General features: G+C 40.6%; 1 protein-coding gene across 2 annotated transcripts in view; it reads right to left on the bottom strand.

Moving 5' to 3' along the window:
• Nucleotides 1-22,037, bottom strand: part of wwox (WW domain containing oxidoreductase) — a 909,285-nt gene that overhangs the window by 500,480 nt on the left and 386,768 nt on the right. Inside the window, exon 9 of one of the 2 annotated variants that reach the window (XM_080186707.1) lies at nt 20,946-21,024. The exons of the other annotated variant lie outside the window; for it this stretch is intronic. Coding sequence (XP_080042833.1) covers nt 20,965-21,024 — 60 coding nt within the window. The 3' untranslated portion in view covers nt 20,946-20,964. Of the gene's footprint in view, nt 1-20,945; nt 21,025-22,037 lie in introns of those variants that run through there. 2 annotated transcript variants of the gene reach the window in all.

A 22,037-nucleotide genomic window follows, 5' to 3' on the forward strand; every position in this document is an offset into this window, starting at 1 on the left:
AATTCTGACCCAAACCCATTGAAAATGTGGAATCATCAAATTAAATAACACAGCTCCAATAAAGAACTCTAATTTTGTCTGTTGTGTACACTGAACACATGGTATTACACAAATATCATTCAGCTGGATGGTGCTGAGTCTCAACCTCTTCAATTTTACACGATATGTTGGTGAGAAAGTAAATATTGTGTTAATGTACTATGCCAAATTAAAAATATTCCTTCTGTGGTCTCTCAAGGTTATACATTGAATAATAACGTACAGCGATCACCCTAATTAACAAGCAAATGTTCAGCATTTATTTAATTACTTTGAATTGATCTGACAGTATCATAACTTCATGCAATTACATCCGGCTAGAATTGCTTCTTTGGTGGAATTTTGGGAATTTTGTTACATTACACATACCTTAAATGCCATACAATCAGCGCGCATAGTTTAAACCTCTGAAACATTCCAGTTAATTGACATATGTTCCTATTAGACAAATCCCATTTGTTGCTATCATACAAGCCTTGTAACACTGGGCCATTGTACTCCCTGGATTAGAAGTATACTAATTCAGTTCTACCCAAAAAAAATGAGTGTGACTATATTTTTATAACCATAAAACAGCAAGTTAACATTCCAGAAAATTGATTCCTGCATTCTTACACTTGCCCCAGTTTCTGAAAAGTCTTTGTTTTGATTGTGGTGCTTTGGGATTTTATTTCACATTAAAGGGGCCACACGTCCCAAGCAAAATTAAGCACTAAGTTCAACATTCCATTATTCCCAGAGACAACTAACATGAAACAGTTTGGGTTACGTCCTGGTTGATAACTTTGGCCAGTTAACTGGTCTAAGAGGACATTTTATATTTGAAGATAACAATCTGTAAAGAAAAATAAAACAGTAACCAGCATTTCTAAATATTTGTGCCCCATTTCTGAAAAAATTTGTTTGACCAGTAAGTCAAGTTGATAAAAAAGGAATCAAAGGTGGCATAGTGGTGCAGTGGTTAGCACTGCTGCCTCACAGTGCCAGAGACCTGGGGTTTGATCCCAGGCTTGGGTCGTTGTCCGTGCGGAGTCTGCAAATTCTTCCCTTGTCTGCATGGATTTCCTCTGGGTGCTCCGGTTTCTTCTCACAGTCTGAAAGACGTGCTGGTTAGGTGCACTGACCATACTAAATTCTCCCTCGGTGTACCAGAACAGGTGCCGGACTGTGGCAATTAGGGGATTTTCACAGTAACTTCATTGCAGTGTGTGCCTACTTGTGACTAATAAATAAACTTTAAGTTTTATTTTACTGAAAATAACAAACTAGGGGACCTAAACTATTATCAGTTGAAGAATCATTAAGCCAGGGCTGAAACAGCCATCTTCATTCATTTCCTTTGTGCAAATAATGATTAAGACTCTTAGAAATCTGTCAGGTCTGGTAAATCGTCCAAGTCAACTTGTTGCCCTTCTTTTCCCCTCCCACACTCCTAGGTCTTGAGTGTTATCAGTGCTCATTTTTTTAAATAAAATCTTTAAGAAAGAAAGTTGATAGACTTGAGGGAAATTCCGAAAGTATGTTGTGCAATAATCACACTTCCAGTGAACATTTTTTTTTAAAAAGGATCCTGACATTGAGACTTTTACCATAACCTTTAAAACCGACCTGCAAATATTGAGTACAGCACAGTATAACCTCCCACAGTAGCTATCTACACAGATATGGACAGCGTGCAACAAAACACAGTTGCTCAATCCCACCAGAAGGGTTTTTTTTCTTTCTTTTAGTTATTTTTTATTAGATATGAAATTAAATTTGATCCATTTCCAACTTGTATGACATTTCAATTCCCATGATAAAAGAGCTGGAACATCAGGAAATTTTCCAGTTCTAATGGCAAGAATTAGAATTCCAGCCCTTCAGCATGTACGTATTAACTTAAGTTACTGACTCCAAGTGCATAAAAACACGCATCGCTTCTCAAATGAAATGTCACACTTAAAACTAATTGAAATGAATTAATCAATTCCCTGCAGAATCAAGTGAAGTTAATATGTTAGAATGTACCCCATGATGGACCTGTTTCAGTTCGCTGCACTGTGCTGAACTCTAAGTCTATATTCTCACATTGTTATTTTGCACTGAAGGGAAAGTGTACAGTGGGAATAAAATAATTTTACAAAGTTTTGTAAGGCCTTTCACTAATTTTGTCTTTTTTTTTCCTGTTGGTAGGTAATGTAGAAGTACAACATACTTATAAACCCCTGTAGTCATTAATTATGGTATCAGCTGGCTGATGAAGTTACGCAGAGCACAGTGCTGTAGTTTTTAATTGCAGGAGGTGGAGTGGAACTAAAATGAAGCAGAACCCCAGACTATTGCCTGAATTCAAAGTGAAAAGCAATTCCAGTGTGGAGGCAAGAGCTATTTGCTCTTTGGAGCAGTGTTCTGTTGTGCACTGGGAAATCACTACACCAAGTTCACCCAAAGGTTGTCTTTTTTCTGTGCAACTTGAAACTTCTTGAAAAAAACTTCCATTTGTTTGGGTTTTTTCTTGACCTTGGGATGTCCCAAAATGCTTTACAGTTTTTGAGTCACCTGTAAAGCATTGTCACTATTGCTGTATAAGAAATACGGCAGACAACTTGTGTACCTCAAGCTGCCACAAATATCAAAGTGATAATGATCAAATACTCTTTTTTTTTGGAGATGTTTATTGAGGGTTAAATATTGGCCAGGGCATAAGAAAGAACACTCCTCCCCTCCACCCCCTCTGCTTCCTTGAGGTAACGCCATGGGACCTTTCACATCCACCTCAGAGATCAAGACAAGGCCCTAACTTAATTGACTAGATTTTCATGGAGAGGGTGAGACTCCATGGAGGGCTGCAAAGAGGGTTTGGGACTAGATTCTGATTTTCTGGAATGCATTTTAAAGCTGTGGGTTGTAAGCCCACACACTGCATTCCCAACCTGGCTGGCTCCATTGCAGAGATAGGCATGTCCTTATCCTCGGCAATTTGCATTGAGTAGAGCAATCTTTCAAACAGTTGTGGTCCACGCAGCAGGTCAAGCAATATCGTGAATCATAATCCACATGAGACAACCTTTTGAAAGGTTAAAAATGACTGCTTCACGCCCCTCATATCAATATATGTCAGTCCCTCCCCCACCCCACCAACCCACCCCCTTGGCCTGCTCATACCCCTCTATGCCAAGGTAAACAGCGCTGCCTTGCCCCTTCATGCCCATTCACCCACCCTACACTTTAAAAAACAGTTTCATACGACTGGCGAACATTAGAGGGACATTAGCATATCTTTGGGGATAACAAGTTGCTGCAAATTTTTCAAGATTAAAAATTTCTTCTGTGTGAGTAACTGCCAATCATAATGTCAGTCAGTATAAAGTTTTGGTCCATTTTATTTCTATAATTTTGTAAAGCAGCCAGGGAGATATAATTATATATATATTTCTTCAATCATAGAATCCCTACAATGCAGAAGGAGGCCATTTGGCCCATTGAGCCTGCGCCAACAACAATCCCACCCGGGCTCTATCCCCATAACCCCACGTATTTACCCTACTAATCCCCCGACATCCCCCGAACACTAAGGGGCAATTTAGCATGGTCAATCAACCTAACCCGCATATTTTTGGACTATGGGAGGAAACCAGAGGAAACCCACACAGACATGGGGAGAATGTGCAAACTCCACATAGACAGTTACTCAAGCCAGGAATCAAACCTGGGTTTATGATTACTTATTGGCAGGACAGTAGTTAAAAGTGTGAGCAATTGGAACCACTTTGTCTTGTGCAAATAAACATAGTGAAATTGAAAAAAGATGTCAGAGAACTGGAGCAGTCAATCTGTCAATGTTTTATCTGGGACTCAGGTGTTTCAGTCCTCTAATGTATTTCTAGACTCTCAGTCAAGCCTAAGTATGTATCCCTAACTGAAAGCCCAGATACCAACACCTGAACCCCAGAAACAGATTACTTGATTGTCAGCTCTCGTTATCTGATCTCTTCTGTCAATTGCACAATAACAAGTTAGAGGTTTTGTGTGCTTGCAATTTCTGCTATTAATACTTTAAAGCATCTGAATGGTTGCCATTTTTATTGGCCTGCAGTAAAAAGTTTTTTTGAAAGCAAGTGGAGAATTATCAATTACTATTTTCCTGAAGTTTTTTTTAAAAGCATCCTATGCAGCGTACTGTGGATGATTTGACATGGAATACCATGGCAATGGCAGGCCATAGAATATGGGTGGCGGTACACTTTGGCATTAAGGGCATAAGGGGACAGAGGGGAATGGGGTGACACGGATGGAGCATGGGGAATGTGTGTGGGGGGGTACTGGGAGTGTGAGAGAAAGACAGTCTTACTTGTGTCATTACAACTGGGACAGAGACACACAGCACTGAGACAGGTCTTTTAAACAGGCTGCCATGGCACTGGTGGCTCCTGTGAACTCTTTTCTAGGTCAGCTGACCTGATTGCAGCAACCAACCCCCACTCACCCTACCCCCCACAATGAAAGTCCCGTCTCTTCTGGCACTTGCAGCCAAGCCAGGCGAACCACGCGAGGAATTTTCCTGACTCCCACTGTCAGCCTTGAGGATGAATATTCAGCCCAATGTTGCATTTGAAATGAGGCATCTCTGACAGTGCAGCACTTCCTCAGTACTGCAATATGGACTGGTAGCCTAGATTTCTGTGCTCATGTCTTTGGAGCAGAATTTGAATGCAAACCTGATTCAGAGTCTAGCATGGCACTTACCGAGCCATGGCTGGCACTTTGACATGCTTCACAGATACACATAAAGAAGGTTCCCAAGGACCCAGGTTCAATTTTAGCCTTGGGTGACAGTCTGTGTGGAGTTTGCAAGTTCTCCCCATGATGGTCCGGTTTCCTCCCACAGTCCAAAGATATGCAGGTTAAGTTCATTGATCCCTTAGTGTTCCAAGATATATAGGTTAGAGGGATTAGCGGGGTAAATACGTGAGGTTATGTGGTAAGCCTGAGTAAGAGTTGGTGCGGACTCGAGGGGCCGAATTGCCTCCTTCTGCACTGTAGAGATTCTATGTGGTTATGTACACAGACAGACTCACATGGACTTCTCATTGCACGCAAACACAAGAGAGAAAACATTGCTCAATCAGGGAATTAATTTCTCAGACAAAAGTGGCATTCTGTTCATGCAAGCACTGGATTGAGGATGTGCTGAGGCAGGATTGGAATAGATAAATGATCCAAAAGGAAGGCCACAGCTAGGACAGCTGAAGATGCTGTCAGGCCCTCTGGTGGGAATTCAGGGAGTGAGTTGGAAAGAGTAAGGATGCAGACGGTGGCCCAGCTGGAGTGAAGGAAATGGGTAGCAAAGTATTGGAAAAGAAAAGGAATTTTGCTTGCAGCCAATAATCTCACCTTGTGCACAGAAAGCAAACAACTTTATCATATGTAAATGAAGAGTTCTGAAAGCCCATTTTAGTCTCGGTGTCACAGAACAGAAGGCTCAAAAATCAGCCTCACATTCAGCAGTGGTTGACTATAAATTTGAGAAATCATCGCAGAGAAATCAGGAGCAGCTTCCCCCAGTATGGACAATAAAATGAAAGCGAATTGAACCGCACATCCCAATCAGTCCTCATTGCTGGGACTAACTTACAGGACGTTAGCAGCAAAGAACCTGAGTGGGATTCTTCAGTTTAAAATGGATATGCTGTGTGTCCAAGTGCAACAGATACTGGCAGTTCACCCAGATAATGTTCATGTTATTGAGGTCAACAAGTGGGATTCATGTTCCTCGGGTTGACTAAAGCAATTTCCTGTCCACAATGATTTGTCCTGTCAGGAAAGTTATTGAAATGTGTTTTCAGATTGGGGACTGACAATGTTCCTTTAAAACTGCACGGGTAGGCAGCAATCCACAGCATATCGCACAGTGCAACATTTAAGCCGTATCAGCCAACATTCCTTAAAAGATGCGCACATCAAAGAATAATTATAGGAGACATTGCTAACGGAGCGTTTGTACAAGTATTAGCTCATCAGAAAAAGACCGTATGGAATCCAAACCTAAAGGTGATAAAATATAACATCAGCACAAATAAACTCGATACAACATTCAAGGGCAACTTCATTACCCCAAGAACGGCTTTCAGTGACCGAGAGATCAAGGGCAGGATTTTCCGGCCATGCTAACCCCAAAGCCAGAAAATCCCGCCCAAGGTCAACGGACCTCTGCCTGGTCCGTCCCCCACACCCCACCATCCCTCCACCCCGGCTACAATTCCCATGGCGGGTGGATGAGAAAAGTGACCCCCTAGAACAAAGAGATATAGATTTAATATTAATTCTAACAGATTTAGGGCAGTGAACAAGAGAAGGTTAATAAAAGAGATTTGTGATGCTACAGAATGTAGTAATAAATGCAAGGACCGTGGGTAGGATTCTCTGGCTGCGCACGCACCACAAGATCAGAAATTCCTGCCCCAACTCAGCAGAACTTTCAATGCTTCGCCAAATTTTTTGTCTCGTCTGCTGTGATTCTCACAGATGGCGAGACGGGAGAATTTCGGCCTATGTATGCGTATGAGTCAAGTAACGCAGCTACATTTAAGGGGAGGCGAGTTAAGCGTATGAAGGAAAGGAATGAAAGCATATGCTCATAGGATCAGATGAAGTATGATGGGAACATAAATGCCAGTTAGGGCAAAGGGCCAGTTTGTGCCCTATGCCCGATGTAACTTTTAAAAATGGGTGGCCGAAGGAAAGGGGAACAAAGCAATATAAGACAGGGCTGAGGCGACTGGATCAGGACTACAGCTAACGTGCAGAATAAACACTAACATGGAGTCAACCAGCTAGTTTCCATTTTGCAATTTCTATGCAATTCTATGCACTCTGATCTGTGGCATCTTCCCTTATTCGGGGATGAAACATCGGAAAATATTTCAAACCTTGAGACTATAGCACAGCCTGCTGCAAAGTTACTCTGGTTTTAAGATACTAAACTACAGCCTTATTACATTTTACTTTTGTAACTCTTTTACAGCGGTTTGAGTGAAGACTGTGCATGGACAGGGAGGTGAAGCCTCTGGAACATTGACGGGTCATTCAGAAGTGGGCCAGTTCAGTTTGGGTATGTCAACTGTTTCCTGGAGGTGTCTGGTGTATTGGTCATCTACCTCCCCCTCACCAAATCCCCGTCATCCCGGTTCTTTGGTCAACTCCAGATCTGCGTCTGTGTAACTTGGGAGATGTTGCTTTGCTAAAGCTGGTATTGCTCAACAGGAGAATTTTGGGTGGGTATAGCTCTGAAAAGGGTGGACAGGGCCAGCATTAGAGGGCAGTCTCCTTGACCTGGAGCTTCCTGGAGCAGAGGAACAACAAGATTTGGGCGGCATGGTGGCACAGTGGTTAGCACTGCTGCCTCACAGAGCCAGGAACCCAGGTTCAATTCCTGCCTTGGTCACTGCCTGTGTGGAGTTTGCACTTCCTCCCCGTATCTGTGTGGGTTTCCTCCGGGTGCTCCGGTTTGCTCTCATAGTCCAAAGATGTGCGGGCTAGGTTGATTGGCCATGCTCAATTGACCCTAGTGTCAAGGGGATTAGCAGGATAAATGTGTGGGGTGACAAAAATAATGCCTGGGTGGGATTGTGGTCTGTGCACACTTGATGGGCCGAATGGCCTTCTGTATTGTAGATATTCTAAGATTTTAAAGTTGGTCAAGTGCCTGCCTATAGACTGTATCTATCCTGGACCAGAGAGCTTCCAAAAACTCTACATGTTGCCTGATCTCCATTCCTAATACTCCACCAATGCCTGATACAGGATACATTTTGGAGCACATAGCCACATTCAGCTGCATTGGTTGCGAGCATGAAGATCAAACACTATTTCTCCATTTCTCCCTTTCTTTATTTTGTTTCTCGGCTGTGATGTTGGCACTGAACGATAGCAATACAGGCTGTAATATTTCTGATATAATTCTAACATTTTAATATTGGTTATGCATAAACAATTGTACCCTCAGAGAATTTCCATTAGGTCAGTAAAAGCCTATTGATTGATATTGTTATGTGCACTTTGCTTCAAATTAACTCATCTCTCTTTTATGTCAAAACATATGGCTGGAGGTTCTAAGGCTGAGAAGAGAACCTTCATAGTTCTAACATCTGTTTTCCATACTTGTGTTACAAATAAACCATTACAAGCAATCACAATACTTTTATGCTAGCAATGTAGATAATATATATCAGAAGTTCAAAAATGTCCACAGTTTTTGGTGTATCAAACTACTAAAATTTTTTGATCAGGGCAGCATGGTGATACAATGGTTAGCACTGCTGCCTCACAGGGACCTGGATTCAATTCTCAGCTTGGATGACTGTCTGTGTGGAGTCCATATTCTCCCTGTGTTTGCGTGGGTTTCCTCAGGGTGCTCCGGTTTCCTCCCACAATCCAAAGATGTGTGGGTTAGGTTGATTGGCCATGCTAAATTGACCCTAGTGTCAGGGGGATTAGAAGGATAAATATGTGGGTTAATGAGAACAAAGCCTGGGTGGGATTGTGGTCAGTGCAGACTCGATGGGCCGAATGGCCTCCTTCTGCACTGTAGGGATTCTATGATTCTATGAAAAATAACTGCTGTTATTTCAAGAGGTCAGCATTAAATTAAAAGTTTAACTTGTGTGTATTTCTCACAGCAATTGCAGTGTCTCGGACAAAACAAGGCTGAATGAATGGAAATCATTCAAAAGTATCTGGCAATGCTTGTTGAAATAGAACTCGACACCAAATTTGTTGAGATGGGAAAGTTAATTAAGGGAAGTCACTTTTACGCTACTTAGCATACTATCAAATAAACGAAAAGCAAATTTCCTGAAAACCTACCATTTCCCACTAGGAAAAGAATCAGCTTCCAGACAGACAGCACGAGTTAATTTGCCTTAGAGCTCTTTCAAAACCAGCGCAAGAGACACAGGTGTATTATGTCAGCTTTCCAGTCAACTCCACTTATGTGAATGTAAATTGAATAATTTAAGCTACTTTTTAAATGAGCAACTTTATTTGTTCGTGTTAGCAAAATGTGACTAATAAGTTCCAATCGGGGAAATTTCTTTAGATCACATTACAAAGTTTGCCATCTTAACAACCCAAATTATGCAGCAATGTAATTTGTATAGAATAGGATTTATTTTTACCTCCATTTATAATTGTGCTGCTGATACACCTTATGAGCTTAAAGCTGTTTTGTGGTTAATATGTGTGTGCCCGGCAGTATAACAGAACTCCATTAGATACCAGCTCTGCAGGTGGCTTTGAATGACAAATGTGATGATCTCCATTTGCGAAACCATACCCTAGCCAGATGCAGGGGAGGGGAAAGAGAAGGAAATCTATGGAAAAATGCACATGACATTATTATGTATTATTTTCATTACACACTTCTTATAACAATTAAAGATAATTGTATTGATGTATTTCTTCTTATTTTTCTCCTGAAAGGCATGTTTCAAGGTATGTGTTCCTCTAATTCTCGTCTCTTGTGCGCTCCCAATTTTAATTGTTCCACTATTTGTGGCCACAATTTCAATTGCCTAGGCCCCAAGCTGTGGAACCATAGAACCACAGAATCCTTACAGACCAGAAGAAGCCATCCAGTCCATCAAATCTGCACTGACTCTCCAAAAGAGGAAACCCACACAGACACGAGGACAACATGCAAACTCCACACTGTCACCCAAGGCCGGAATTGAATTAGGTCCCTGGTGCTGTGAGGCAGCAGTGCTATTCAATGTGCTATCACGCCACCCTAACGTCCACCCTAAACACTTCTACCCCACTTTCTCCTTTAAAACTCTCCATAAAATTTACTCTGATCACCATTTTGGTCACCTGATCTAACATCTCCTTATAAAGCTCAGTGTCAGGAGTCATTTTACAATATTCATGTGAAACAGTTTGGAACATTTGATGATGCCATTGGTACTTTAGAAACTAAACAGTGGGATTGTCTGGCTCTGCCCACTGCCGTGATTACCCAGTTCCGCCAACAGTCAATGGACTTTTGTCTGGGCCACCGAAAATCCCAGAGCGGGTCCCACCATGACACAGAAGGGTAATCCTGGCAAAAGTCTTGTTCCCACATTGGACCAAAGGGAAACAAAGCACTTTGGGGAGGAAAAAGTGAAAAGATATTCAAACGTCTGATCAGCATGTTGTACAAGATATGAGTAACACAATCATTCTGAACAGCTTTGAACTCTATTTCAGAAATAAGCAATTCTTTTTGACAAAAAATAAACATTCTTCATCTAATTTCCTGTCGAAACAAAAGTACTTGCATTTGTACAGAACCGTTCGCATGACACACTGCATAACCAATAAAGCTCTTTTGAAGGAAACATAAAGCACAGCAGCCAGTTTGCGAACAGTAAACTCCCGCAAACATCAATGTAAGACGTGGCCAGATGGACTGTTGTGTGTTCGCCAGAGACATGACCATTTTTATCTTTTTTTCTAAACAGTATACTGCATTCACCCTAAGATTTAAGATGAAAAAATTCCTAAGATTACAAAAAGTACTGATTCATGTGTGCTGCTGTACAAAACATGGGCAAAGAAACAACCATTATGCACCATACCAGACTTGAACGTTGTTACTTTAGATGCTTCCCACTTAATAGAACTACTTCCCACTTTATCACCTTCAAAGTTGTCTTATGCAGTTTCAATTAAATCTCTTCCACTGCATCACAAAGCTTATGGTGTCTGGATTGCTGGCATTCTGGAAGTACAGTGAAGAAGATCGACCAGAAGTTGGAGCTTATCTCCCCTTGGAATGCATCAGCAGGACAGACTTACTGCCACAACGGTTTTTAATTGAGTCCTTCTATCACCATTACCTTTGATGTCTTTTTGCTACTCATTTGTGGGAATTTGGAGTAAAATGTGCCTAAATGACAATTTTTGGGAAAGACGTTGATTTATGACAGGAGTTTATGTTGATTGGTCATGTTAAATACAGTATATGATCGGGGCAGCATGGTGGCACAGTGCTTAGCACTGCTGCCTCACAGCACCAGGAACCTGGTTCAATTCTCGGCTTGGACCACCGTGTGTGGAATTTACACGTTCTCCCCATATTCACATGGGTTTCCTCCAAATGCTCCAATTTCCTACCAGAGTCCGAAACACGTGCTGGTTAAGTGACAATAATCGCTCCCTCAATGTCAACAAAATGAAGAAGATTGTCATCAACTTCAGGAAACATACAGGAGAACACACCCCTATCCACATCAACAAGGACGAAGTAGAAAGGGTCTAGGGCTTCAAGTTTTTAGGTGATCAGATCACCAACAACCTGTTCTGGTCCCCCCCATGCTGACAATATAGTTACGATAGCCCACTAATGTTCCTCTACTTTCCTCCACTTTAGCCCACCTCTACTTTCTCAAAAGCCTAAGGAAATTTGGCATGTCATTTACAATTCTCACCAACTTTTACAGATGCATGATAGAAAGCATTCTTTCTGGTTGTATGGTTCCTGCTCTGCCCAAGATCACAAGAAACTAAAAAGGTTGTGAATGTAGCCCAACACATCATGCAAACTAGCTCCCATCCATTGACTCAGTCTATATTCCTGCTGCCTCAGCAAAGCAGCCAGCATTCTTAAGGACCCCACGCACCTAGACGTTCTCTCTTCTACCTTCTTCCATTGGGAAAAAGATACAAAAGTCTGGAGGTCACATACCAACCGACTCAAAAACAGCTTCTTCTCTGCTGCCATCAGATTTATGAATGGGCCTACTTTGCATTAAGTTGATCTTTTTCTATACCCTAGCTATGACTGTAACACTACATTCTGCACTCTCTCCTTTCCTTCTCTATGAACCGTATGCTTTGTTTGTATAGTGCACATGAAACAATACTTTTCACTGTATACTAATAGATGTGACAATAATAAATCAAATCAAAGCAAATCATTGACCTGAACAGCGCTGGAGTGTGGCGACTTGGGGAATTTCACAGTAACTTCATTGCAGTGTTAATGTAAGCCTTATTCTTGACTAATAAATAAACTTTACCTTATCTTTGGATTCAACCGCTCTTGATGCTGCATTTATATTGCCATTTTTCTGCCAATGGAAAGTGGCTTAGGGAGTACACCAACATGTGTTCATCCAGAGCTCTGATAAGTGAACTAAAGCTCTTTAGATCCCCTCAACAGTCTGGTACACCCCATTAGTTCTGAGATCCCCAAGGGATCCAGCAGTAGACAAATACCTCTGTAATACAGAGGAGGAAACATTCAGGTTTAAGAGCAAGTAAGATGACGAAAAATTGCCCTTAATGAAACACCTGCAACTGAAAGAGAAGCTGGCAGGAGAATGAAAGCAACATAATGGCAGGGTCAGTGGCATCTATCGTCAGTCTGTCTACTGAAATATAGGGAAAGCTATAGCACACTACTTTAGAAGATAAGACTTTATAAGGAACAGGAAATGGACATCAAGGACAGACAAGTCAATTTTTTTTTACAGGCTAACCCACTTATTCACATTTTCAACATATCCCTCAATGTCTCATCTCTTTAGAAAAGCATCGAATTGACTTTTGAAGCCATTTATTTTGTAGGATCCAATGGCTGTACAGTCTACGACCCAGAAAAAATAACAATACAGCAAGACGTAATCCTTCACCACATCAACAAAGACTTAAAAATAGCTTAAAACAGTGAATCAGTTAGAGTCAATCAACAAGAAATCAGGGCAATATTAATTATATCTGAAGCATTTATTTTGTACTTCACATTAAGAATTGCATACAAACTTCTATCTACTCTTCTTCCGATACACTAAGTAAATTGGAAAAGTCTGCCTTTTCTTCTATTTCTGATAAAAAAAATCTGCTTTAAGTGTTAGATTTCAATTACCAGTTTATCCACTGCAGCTGCAAACAAGCATTTCAAAAAATAAATTCAATCCAGGCAAACATATCCATGCCAGCAATTTGGCAACACATCTCCAACCTCCTTTTTACATGATTACCAATTAAAACATAGGTGCAGTTTTTCGGTTCATTGCCTGATAGTGCAGATTGTCTATCAGCTTATAGAACCAGCTTGATTTTCATTCAAGATTGCCATCCAGGCAGTGAGAGCAAAATTTTACCTCACATTGTTTAGATCAAACCATACATTTGTAACTAACAACCTATGATAAGCATTAAAAGAATCATGTGGCTTTCCAATTAGGTATTTGGAAACCCACAGATTCTTTTTGATGTGACAATTTGGGAGACCACCATATTCAGTATTTTTGTATTGTGATTGAGAGTGTACACTACAAGCGTGCTTTAGAAATAGAATTAAGATCAAAACAGAGCCCAGAGACAGTTTACCTGTAAATTGCAGGCATGATGTTAGATCAGATGAGCCAAGATGCAGAAGTTTATTATTAGTCATTTAATGGACAGGTTCAGTTGTAGATGCTACACAATATTGCTCAGATATAGGAATGATTGCAATTGATAGAATATACAAGTTTGTAGTCACGCATTTTATCATTAATGGCTGAATTGTTCAACAGGCTTTGCATATAAGAGGAATTATGTGATAAAAGCAAAAAAGATCACACAGTTATGAAATAACTGTTCATACCTTATCTGCCTAGTTGTTAGAAATGCTTAATATCTCAACAATCCGATCAATGACAAGAATTTATTTGATTTGAATATGAGTCCATTTAAACATCAAATAAGACTCAGAAGCAGTCTGTGCTCCTCAGTTCCTTGTTTTATATTGCTTCAAAATTGATGGTTAATCGTCCATATAACATCTGTCAGTCAAAAACTGTCAGTAATTACGCTGCAATTATACCAGACATTGGTGTGACCACATTTGAAACATTGTGTTCAGTTCTGGTCACCTCACTATAAGAAGGATGTAGAAACATTGGAGAGAGTGCAAAGGAGATTTACCAGGATGCTGCCTGGTTTGGAGGGTAGATCTTATGAGGAAAGATTGAAAGAGCTGGGGCTTTACTTTTAAGAACGGAGGAGGATGCGAGGCGACTTAATAGAGGTTTATAAGATGATGAGGGGATAGATAGAGTGGACATGCAGAGATTATTTCCTTGGATGGATGTAGCTGTTACTAGGGGGCATAACTATAAGGTTCATGGTGAAAGATATAGGAGGGATGTCCGAGGTAGATTCTTCACTCAGAGAGTGGTTGGGATGTAGAATACACTGCCTGCTGTGATAGTGGAGTCGGACACTTGAGGTACTTTCAAGCGGTCATTGGATAGGCACATGGAGCACACCAGAATTATAGGGAGTGGGATAGCTTGATCTTGGGTTTGGACATAGCTCAGCACAACATTGAGGGCCGAAGGGCCTGTACTGTGCTGTCCTGTTCTATGTTCTACTGAAAAGTTACAAAGATTCCAATTTATTTTTCTTGTTCATAAAATGTGTTAATCAAATACCATACTAGTAGTTTTTTGCCCTGTTTTTCTGCTTCTACGTAATGCAGCTCTGTAAATTAATCTATTAGCATTGTCTCGTGCGTGACACCCTGATCTTTCAGATTATATGGGAGAATACGTTGGGAATCCCATGTGATCTTTGCTACAATATTGTAGAAATTGATATTCCTGTAGCAAAATAACTTACCGCGCAAGAAGCAAGTTTTAATGCACCGGAAATTTAAGACATTTGCAGAAATGGCATTTTTGTTGGAATCAGTGACCTAAAATGAAGAACCCCTGGACTGTAATACATACCGGAGGGCCCAATAACACGAGAGACAAAAGAGTGCGTAGAGCCTAGTTGTGTAAATCATAAAAGCATGAAGTCACCTTCTTAGAAAGAAGCAAGTCTGAAGATCGACAGCACCTGTATTGTTCCTACTTCCCCCAGAGCGTACAGGATGTAATAAAAGATTGCAACCTCCACTCATCTTCCATTGGGCATTAATTCAGTTAATTCTGGCAAAGCAATTAATTCCATGCAACTTTCTAGTGCAGATTGAATGGATACACTATCAAGCCTGGCTGAATGGCTACGAACGCTAAAAACAAAACTGTCACTATTGCTTCAAGTGCAGCTGAAAGACTGCACGTTAAATGGACAATACAAACATAGCTCACTTGCACTGGTGATTCAATTTCTAAAGCACCAAACTCAATCTAGCCAGTTAATGATTCACCTTATCCCTGACCTATAAGTGCAACAAATGATATCAAATAACTATTTACAGCAGAAGTATAGTGCGGCTGAAACAGCAAGGTTTAAAATTTACCTATGCAGTGGATCTCATTTCAAAATAACAGTGACTAGTTGGAATAAATACATAAAATATCATCTTCCCTTTTCCAGAATATCTGTGCCGCAATTGCCAGAGTTTCATTTTCAACGCACCCTTACATTTCCCCAAGTGTTTATTTTAATAGCGCAGCTTTATTACTGTAATGTTAGGGCCAATTTCAGCTTGATATGTTTAAGCCATAGAGAAAAAGAAACATCAGCCCAAGGATACTGGAATTGTCCTCAATCTCCAATAATTATTTTACAAGATGTGGGCATTGCTAACAAGACCAGCATTTGTTGCCCATTCTTAATTGTCGCTGAACTGTGTGGTCGTTAGGTCATTTCAGAGAGTAGTTAAGAGTCAATCACATTGCTGTGGGTCTGGAGTCACATGTAGGCCAAGCAAGGTAAGGATGGCAGATCTTCTTCCTTAAAGGATATTTGTGAACTGAATATGACAATTGATGATACTTTCACCACTACTGGGGCTAATTTTATGTTCCAGATGTTCTCCATGAGCTGCCATGGTGGATTTGAACACATGTTTCCAAGACATTAGCCTGAGCTTCTGGATTACTGATCCAGTGAATTCTCACTACCCCACAGTCGCCCCCTATGGCTGAAGATTTAAGGACCTTGAGTTGAAGTTTTAAGTATTCAAATGCCTGCATCTGGCTATCCAAAAGTGAATTTCCTTTAATTAGAAATAGAAATGTCAGACATATTTTAACTCCCTAACATTCCAGCACTATCCTGCAATATTGCTACTATGTAAGTGATGTATTTTTAAATTTAAGTAATTTAATTGAAAATTTTGAAATCATGTCCGATCACCAAAGATCAGCCTGTGCTAAAATTTATTATTGTCACATGTATTCGGATACAATGCCAAAATCGTTTCTTGCATTACATACAGATAAAATGTACCATTCATAGAGAAGGAAAGGAGAGGATGCATATGATGCGAATAGAATTACCATATAACTATCTGTTCAGTCCCACAAACCTGTTCCACCGTTCCATTTCAATCATTGCAGCATTGATCTGCATTCCATTTACCCACTTTTGTTCTTATCACTCACTACCTTAACCTAAATGAAATCTGTCAATTGCAGATTTGAATATTTCATTTGGGCCCCACCACCCAATCTCCTTTGGGACACAGTTTCAAGTTTCCACTATGTATTGTGCAAAAAATTACTTGCTGATTTCACTCTTAAATGGCCTACGTCTAATTTTAATATCATGGCATCATTTTCTGGATTTCTCCTACCAGAGAAAATAACTTAGCTGGCATGGTTGCACAGTGGTGAGCACTGCTACCTCACAGCACAAGGGACCTGGGTTCAATTTCCAGCTTGGTTCACTGTCTATGCGGAGTCTACACGTTCTCTCCATGTGTGCGTGGGTTTTCCCCCAGGTGCTCTGGTTTCCTCCCACAATCCGAAAATGTGCTGGTTCATGCACTGGCCATGCTAAATTCTCCCTCAACATACCTGAAAAGGCGTCAGAGTGTGGCGACTAGGGGATTTTCACAGTAACTTCATTGTGGCGTGAATGTAAGTGTAGTTGTGACACAAATAAATAAACTTTAAAACTCTAAATTTTATCTGCATTTGCCCCACTGTGTGCCCGAAATGAGGTCTTTTCAATGATACCTTGAACCCTATCTGCTATCTCAGATGGCAACAAAGATTTCAGGGCATTTTCAGAAGAAAAATATGTTCTGGCCAACATTTATACCTCACCTCACATCACTGATAGCAGAGTATCTGGTCACTGATCGTACTGTTATTCACCAGAGTGGCTGTGTGCAAATTGGCTTCAGGAATACTGATAAATGCACCTCAACAAATCCAAGTCTTTCTTTCTTTTTCACCCATTAACTTTCTAAACGTAAAAGAATGCAAGATGGGTTTATGCAATCAGTTCTCATAATTTAACTCTATGAGCCCAATATCATCCTGACCATCTTCAGATGCTTCCCTCAGTTTTGGGAGAGGATTTCCCTATCCACTTCTAGCAGTAAAGCTGGCTCCAATAATGATTCTTTCTCTCACTGGGCACATCAGACCAAACCTCAGATTCCTCAGATGGCTGTGGAATACATCTCTTCTGTTACAGACCATCTCCCTCCTGCATCCAGCTTTGACAGTTTGCAAAGAACCTGCAGCCTCTTCTCTGCGCTGACCACACCAATTGCTGTTGTTTTCCTCTCACTCTTTTCACAGGGGGTTTTCACAGTAACTTCATTGCAGTGTTAAGGTAAGCCTACTTGTGACACTAACAAATAAACTTTAAAAATATTTCCCTTCTGCCCAAAAGCTTGAAACTGACAATCTACTTACTGCTAGCACAGCCGGTTTTGCCTTTTGCTCTCAGGTGTGAGAACTTTTCACCCTGCTCAGCAGGTCCCTTGACTAAGCCATCATAGAATCCCTACAGTACAGAAGGAGGCCATTTGGCCCATTGAGTTTGTGCCAACCATAATCCCACCCAATCCCTATTCCCGTAACCCCACACATTCACCCTGCTAATTTCCCTTTCACTAGGGGTAACTTAGCATGGCCAATCAACCTAACCTGCACAACTTTGGCCTGTGGGAGGAAACCAGAGCATCGAGAGGAAAACCCGTACAGTCAAGGGCAGAATAGTGACCTGAGGCTGGAATTGAACCTGGGACCCTAACCACTGCGCCATCTCAGACTTCTTGTCAGGTAACATTTGGAATGGTCACATCGTACTCTTCATTTTAACACAAATTTAAAGACACAGTGTGAAACATCTTATGAAACGTCTTACAAAACATCAATTGTAGCAAAATCAAGATGGCAGCTTTTTTTGGCTGAGTGAAATTCATGTGCCACTATGAAGAAATAAATTCTGCAAATTAAGTGGCCAAATTATTCTGTAGATTCAGAAATGTAATTCCAAACATTTCAATGGTTTGTGCCTGAGATTTCTTCACTTTAAAATTAATTCATGGTGCCTGTACAGATGCAAACACTGTACTGTGCTGTATAAATGCAATGGCCATGAACCCACACATTTGTTATTTCATGTTTGCCACCTCATACTTAATTTCTTTTAGAGGTGATTAAAATATTAGCAGTGCATGTAGTAATGCTTCAGAATCCTGAAGGGGAAATATTTTTAAATTACTTACACAAGATTTTTTAAAAAGATACCTTGACTCTAATACTGTACTCTAAAGCTTTCATTTAAAGTTCTGCTTGGCAGACTTCATGGTGTGGGAGAACATGCTAGTGGTGGTGAACTGAAGGTCAGAAGGAATGGTCTAGACTTTCTCTTGTTTAAAATGATCGTAACCTGTTGTTTGATATGAACGTTACATGACACTTGCTAAACCAAGCCTGGATGCTTTCCAAATTCTGCTGTACAGGGAATAGGTTGCTTCAATAACAGAGCAGTTTTGGATGCATCGCAAATTGTGGAATGGTCAGCAAATACACTCATCAACTTATAATGAAGGAAAGGTCATCGATGAAACAGCTGAGGATCATTAGGCCAAGGGTATTTGCCTAAGGCACTTCTTCAGTGATGTCCTGGTGTTGAATTATCTTGATGTGGATGTGCCGGCGTTGGACTGGGGTAAACACAGTAAAAAGTATAACAACACCAGGTTTTAGTCCAACCGATTTATTTGATAGTAAACGCACAAGCTTTCGAGGTTTCACCTGACGAAGAGGGAAACCTCGAAAGCTTGTGCGTTTACTATCAAATAAATCGGTTGGACTAAAACCTGGTGTTGTCAGACTGTTGAATTATCTGCCAAACAAACCTTCTTCCTTTTTGTCAAGGATGACGCCAGCCAAAGGAGGATTTTCGCTTTGACGTTTTGCTAAGGTTCCTTTATGATGTATTTGGTTGAACATTGTCTCAATGTTGAGGCAAGTTACTATTTACTCTTCTCTAGCAGCCAGCTGTTATTGTGAAGAGATTTACAGACACGACGATCTGGTGGATCTCAAATAAATGTCACTGAACAGATTAGTGTCAATAAAGTATCATTGATAATATGACTGACGACTTGTTTACTTACTTTACTGATGCTTGATAGCAGGTTTATGGATTAGTATTTGGCCAGGTTATACTTATCCTATTCCTGTTTATAGTCACTCACCTGACGAAGGGGCAAACCCTGAAAGCTTGTGGGTTTACTATCAAATAAACTTGTCGGACTTTAACCTGATGTTGAGAGACTTCTTAGTGTGTTTACCCTAGTCCAATGCCAGCATCTCCACATCTTATTTATAGTGCCAAGCTACATGATGTAGGATTTCCTCACTGGATTGTTAAGAGTCTTCATAAAGACTGTGTGGTTGTCATTTCTACTAATTCTACCATGCATAGGAATGTCTGTAATTGCCATGCTGTTGTGGACAAAAGCAAGTAGGTTATTTCCTTCCTAGGTTTCCTCAACATCAAAGAGTGCAATATGGCAATTATGTCCTTCAAGACTAGCCCAGATCAGTCAGCACTGATACTTCCGAGCCAATTTGGTGGTGCAAATTGATATTCCCTACCGTCCATTGCTATTTATTTCATCAAAACTTTCAAAAGCATTGTGGAATACTGTCTCATCAGTTTTGAGACGATGTTAGTGACACATAGCGGAAGGTTTCCAGGGCACTGATCAATCTAAGCCACGAGACATCTGAGCCAGACCTCTCAGAAATATTCCCACCCAATTGTAAACCACAATGCAGCTATCTCTGAAAGGTCCATTCTGTCAGAGGAGCAGGATATATCCAAAAGTAGGGGTGGGGCTAGATGGTTTACTCCAATCCCTAGTTTCTATCAATAAGCTAGATGTTGATAGAAAAAAATGTTTGTGTCAAGGGATGAAGACTTGTGCTCACATTTAGAAAGAAGGAACCTAGAAATTCATTTCACCCTCTGAAACCCAATATCATGCACAAAATCCAAAGTGGAGGTGGTGGCTGAAGGTGGAGGAGGCTAGTAATGATCCTCAAGATCGCTCACATTCTTTACTGATTAATACAGCATTTACCAAATGCCCTGATGATATCTCATGGCTTGACATCAAGGTTTCATTAACATGAAGTTGAAAATGTTGCCCAATCTGCAAAGAGTGGATTCCCTCCATTGCATCTAAATGGAATGCCGGCCATTCACCAGATTGTTGAATACGTAAGATGATTATACATCCATCTTATATAAGATACATAAGATCCATGTCCAAAAGTTGAACCGAGCAATTCCTGAGAATTAGCTTCACAATAAGAGTGCCAAACCCTGAAGGGCTCATTCTCCAGCTCCAACATACCGAGCAGTGTATGTACTTAGGTGATGCACTTCAGACACTACATGTGAGTAATTACAGCCTGAAGAGACATTTCCAAAGAAATCACAGCTGTCTATGGTTTAGATTCTGTATATCTAATCAATTTAGACTGTGTAGCAATATTTTTTAAAATCAGCTTTTAAACATATAATGTTGAAAATTACACAGAGAGAAACATGAGCCGAGGCAAAAAAAAAGTTTAATTGCAGGAAACTAGTAAATAAAACATACTCGAATGTCAGAAAAAAAAGCTTTATTCCAGCTCCAACAGCCAGCTGTGTACTGCCACATCTGTTTTGATAATGGGAAAATACAACTGATGTCTTTCACTGGTTCCAACAGTAAGGAGCTCCTAGATAAAGGCAAAATACTGCAGATGTTGAAATCTGAAATAAAAACAGAAAATTTTGGAAAAATTTAGCAGCCAGAATTTTACTGTCCCATCCACCGCAGAAATTGGAGTGGGCAAGGGGTGGACAATGGGAACGTTTGTTGACATCAGGTAGGATTCTATAGTTTTGGGCCAAGTGAGGCTGTAAAATCCCACCCAACAGGTCTGACAGCATCTGTGGAGAGAAAACAGAGCAAACATTTCAAGTCAGGCTCTATTCTCTGTCAACAGATGCTGTCAGACTTGTTAAGTTTTTCCAATATTTTCTGTTTTTGTTGTTGAGTAAGAAAGCTCCTTCTGATTATCATTTGGGAATCACAGTCCAAAAAGGTGGTGGAAGCAGATTCAACAGAAACTTTCAAAAGGCACTGGACATAAAAAAAAATCAGAGCTGTGAGGGAAAAGCAGGCAAATGTGACTAATTGGGTGGCTTTCAAAAAGTTGGTCCAGGCACAGTAGGCTGAATGCCTTTGTGCCATCTCGTGTAGTTAATTGATTATCAGTATCCATTCACCTATGTTCAGCCGTGTGCAAAAATCAGCAATACAGAAGCAAAGAACAATATCCAGCCCATGTAAAACTACAGTCTGCTGACACTTCCACAGCTGCCAGAACCAGCTACTGCCAAGAAGCAAACATAACGTGACAGGCGGAGGCAAGGGTGTAGCAACAATAATTTCCTGTAGCAGGTACAGCTACCATTCAGCAATCCCTAGTGCAGGCTTTACATTAAAACACTTCTGTCACACAGTAAAGTTGTTCTGCAAATGGTCTACAATTCTGCTCATCCCCGGAGTTCTGCTGCTAGTATTCAACCATATTTATTTGAAATAAAAATTAATGGGCATGGAACACAATAAGGGTTAAATGCCAGTCCAAGTAGAAGCTAAAACCTTACCAAGCTCGACTGCAGAACATCACTATTAATGTTTTACACTTTTTTTAAAAAACCTAACTTGCCTCAAGGGCTCTGAAGGTCAGAATTAATTCAGAGTTTTACAGGTGTCC

The sequence above is a fragment of the Carcharhinus amblyrhynchos genome, chromosome 4 (genome assembly GCF_965287045.1).
Source record: "Carcharhinus amblyrhynchos chromosome 4, sCarAmb.v2.hapA, whole genome shotgun sequence".
Lineage (NCBI taxonomy): Eukaryota > Metazoa > Chordata > Chondrichthyes > Carcharhiniformes > Carcharhinidae > Carcharhinus > Carcharhinus amblyrhynchos.